At 48.6% G+C, this 3,872-nt stretch overlaps 1 protein-coding gene across 1 annotated transcript; it reads left to right on the top strand.

Moving 5' to 3' along the window:
• Nucleotides 1-242: 242 nt before the first annotated feature.
• Nucleotides 243-588, top strand: FIBRA_09090 (uncharacterized protein; the record flags this gene model as incomplete). The annotated part of the gene is made up of 2 exons (XM_012321421.1): nucleotides 243-295; nucleotides 342-588. The coding sequence occupies 2 exons, from the start codon at nucleotides 243-245 to the stop codon at nucleotides 586-588; spliced, it is 300 nt and encodes a 99-aa protein (XP_012176811.1).
• Nucleotides 589-3,872: the final 3,284 nt, after the last annotated feature.

Raw genomic sequence — 3,872 nt, 5'->3', positions numbered from 1 at the left:
GCCCCCGCCGGTCGCGCGGCGGTCTGTGCGGGAGCGTGTGAGTAGCGGGCTAGGTACCTGGAAGGCTGCGAGGGCGACAGCGGAGGCAGGGACGGGGATGGGGATAGGCGGACGGATGAGGCTCTGAGACGGCGTCCGGTCAAGCCCAGTGCGCCAGCGAGCATCTGACTAGTACGTCGCACTTACTAGGACGGGCGATCAGGTCCCGCTACCGGATGGTGAATCCTCAGCGCAGGCTCCCCATGGCTCCCCGTGTTTCTCCACGGCAGCGGTGCGGCATGAGCACATCGGCCAAGTGCGTACTGCGAGGGCGCATTTACTTATTTCTTGTTCCTGCTCAGAGGGTTGCACCACCCGACTTGGGAGCGCAAGAGATGGATATCAGACAAGACCTCGTTCCCCCTCCACTCGCTCTCCTTCCCGCCTTCATTCCGACCTCGCTTGGCAGAGACACCGTACAGTACTCTGGACGATGTCGCCCACCGCACGTGCCATCGAGTCGCGCAACATCCAGGCGACCCGCACGCAACACCCGACGGTCGGAAGACAAGACTGGGTCACGAACAATTTTCGCTCGTCCGCCGTTGACTCCACCGCCAGTTCCAGCCGGCGCGCAAGACGATCGAGGCCATAGCCAGGGGCGCAGGCGCATCGGATGCCGGACGACTGACCGTGATGTGCATCTCACGCCTTTCAGACACAGCCGGCCTGGTACCTGCATGCGGCGGGGCACCCCTCAGCCGTCGCTGAGCTGCAGTTGGGGGGATTGTGCCCCACAGTCACTTCCTTACTCATAGGGCGGGCGGATTTCCTGCTTCAGCCGTCTCTCGTCGCCTTTAAAGCCCCGGGTGGATGCAGACTTGGGAGCCTACATCGTATCACCCCGCGTCTGCCCCAGCTTGGCAGGCCGAAGAGTTATCTACGTTGGTGTGAATACACGGTTGGTGTCTCTCTGGACAAGGGTGCCGAAATCCAACGCAGAGCGCGCGGGGAATAGCATTCATGTATAGCCTGCGTTCTCTCTTGTTCTAGCTGATCTCACAGGAGCCCATCTCACTATAAGAAAGCATTTGACATCTCGACGACACCGTCTACGTTCACTTCGCGCAGTACACACTATCGTCCTCGGAATCGTCAAACGATATACGCCGCCCTGCTGCGCAAGACACAGAACGGAGCTACCTCGTTTGAAGGATTGCTCAATGTCGGCCCTGAGCTTGTCGGGAAGCGGTCGTCGCGGTCGGGCACGTTTGGACAGGGGGGGGATCGGTTCTTGTAGATGGATGTGCTAGTGATCATGCTACTAGAGTGGAGAGCGCGGAGGATGGACTTAGGATGTGCAGTGAGTCGCAGTTTTAAGGATGCGTACCAATTACAAAACTCACGTGTTGTACCTTCTCATGCTTGATTGGAGAGCATTGCAATATGGGCTAGAGGGACGAATCGGCCAGCCGTTCTCGACACTCGCATCCTCGGTATATTTGAGAATAAAGACAAAGGTCTTTAGTCGCGACCACGCCGTCTTTATAAGATGAGCAAGAGGGATTTCTCAAACACATACGACGTCGCGTGCGCAAGAAAGAAAGAACGACTAAAATGTACATGCTACTTTACCCGTCACGATCAACAAGTTGCTGGATGGCCCCGTGGCGTGTTTAGGCGAAGATGCAGCAAGATATCTCCAGTCGAGAGTGAGTCGAGAGACGAAGATCATGCGAAATGAGCCGCCATAGCGACTTGTGGAGCACGATACGATTGGCACTTCCTCCTCGACCTCTTCTCCCTGCCCCAGCGGAATTAGTGGCCATGCGCGTAGCGCTGAAAACATTTCTGTTATTAGGTATATCCATTGGATTTCTCAGTTGCGTTGGAGACGCGTCTGGTATGCGGGATTGCTGCGGCTGCTGCGGTGCCTTCGGATTTGAGCTGAGGTTGCGTGGTGTGCACTGGCGACTTCCAGCAGTGCAGGCGCGAGACTATGCGGATGAGTGGTCTGAGATTCTGCAAAGTTGTAGGCATCCGCCAATTGTTTTGATGGGCTTAACACTGATACGAACTCGTTTGAGGGCGGGGACAAATGTTGAGCTCGCTACTAGAGCACAGCCTGGTATACGAACATCTCATCTTGGTTTGAGGAATTCGATTTATGTGGTGTACGGATCCGAAAACAATCTATGCTGTAATGATAGGTCAGTAAACCATTCGCCATTGTACTGATTGCATGAAACGTGGAATCACATCTCGTGGGCGCACTATAGTATGCATCTCATATCCACCCTGACGGTGACGCAGTGGCTTTCTGCTTAGGAACATTGTCAATTCTTCGTTCGATCCGAACACGGAGGTGGCGCTGTAGGCTGCTGCCTACTAGGCGTAGGCGAGCAGACCTCCCCGGTCAAATCCAAGTTAAAATAACTTTGGGCGTGTTTGCAGTTTCAAAACGAAGTATGGGTGTCGTGAGTGTTTTTGTCAAGTCACTGCATCTTTGAACATAGGGGGACACATGTCTTTGGCTCCTTCCTGAGCTCCGTCTCTGTGTCACAGGTGCCTCTTCGATTGTTATCAGATGGGGACTACCTGTTACACATCAATGTAGCTGCCTTTGTTTGCTATGCCACTTGAACATCACTACTTATCGTCATTTTTCCACTGTGGTTTTGACATGTCTGGACATCCATGGACCAATGTCTGCCATGATACTTGAGCAATGCTAAGTACAGCCTTATCTGAACTATGTGTTCTGTCAAATTGATCAAGACTTTCTTGATGCTTGGCTTGTCAATCATTGATCTATCAAGGTCATATGCTGTTCACTCACAATGATTTGGTGGGTTTATAATTGATTCAACTACATAATTGATGGTGAATGAGTCTATTAGGTCAGACTAGTATCCTCACTGTTTGTCTGCCTGGTAGATCTAAGTGGAATATTGCAGCAATGGTCAATGTATGTACTTGCTCCAATCACATTGACAGTTTCTAAGCATAAGAAGCTATGTAACTGAACATTGAAGCTATGCACAGCATACTGCTGTTGATGTAGAAATTTGATTGTCTAATCAGCTCATCTGAGCAGTGATGCACCTGACAACAAGTAATACTGTCTCAACTGTAGTTGACTGAGACCCTTGTGCTGTGTATAGATACAGATTATGTTGGTTGTTAAGGTAGAAGCACTTGAGAGTTATTGCCATCTATCAATATTCTTCTTTGAGAAAAAGAGCACCCTGCACAATATTATGTACAAGTGAGTTGAGATCTCTAGCAAATACATATATATATACAAAACCAGTTTGTACAAAATGCATCCACTCTCAACAAGTATCTACCAGTGCTATCATTATGTCTAGCTTGACATTTGAGCAAGAAATTACAGAGGTACACTCACAAATGTATGTATTCAGTCAGCTCATACAGGTATCTTGGCTTATTTTCTTCAAGTTTCACTGCTTACTTGACAACAATATCTGCCATTAGCAAGTAGCCAAATTATGTCAAATTTTTATATACTGATAAAACATACAATACAGGCCTTGCAGTATATGATTCAATGTTAACATTCAGTCCTGAGATCAAATTATTCTGGATCTCAGGAAAATATGGATGGAGCACTCTTTTGTTTGCTATAAACAAGTTGATGATTGTTGGTATAATTATAACTCAATTGTTTAGTATAACACAGTTGTACAATTCACAAGTAGGCCCAAGTATAAACTGAATAATTGATGTCTTACAATATGTTTACAGATAAAGTTTGAATCTCTAATAGCTGATTTTTGCTGTATTACTCAATGTCCAATATATAGTGTTTGTGTAATTGGATCAATATTCAATCATGTGGTTATACTGGCCAGTTATCTGCTAGTAGCAGG

Source organism: Fibroporia radiculosa, assembly GCF_000313525.1.
Source record: "Fibroporia radiculosa TFFH 294 genomic supercontigs, scaffold8669, whole genome shotgun sequence".
Lineage (NCBI taxonomy): Eukaryota > Fungi > Basidiomycota > Agaricomycetes > Polyporales > Fibroporiaceae > Fibroporia > Fibroporia radiculosa.
The sequence above is the reverse complement of the archived record's forward strand: the minus strand, read 5'-3'. Positions and strand labels throughout refer to the sequence as shown.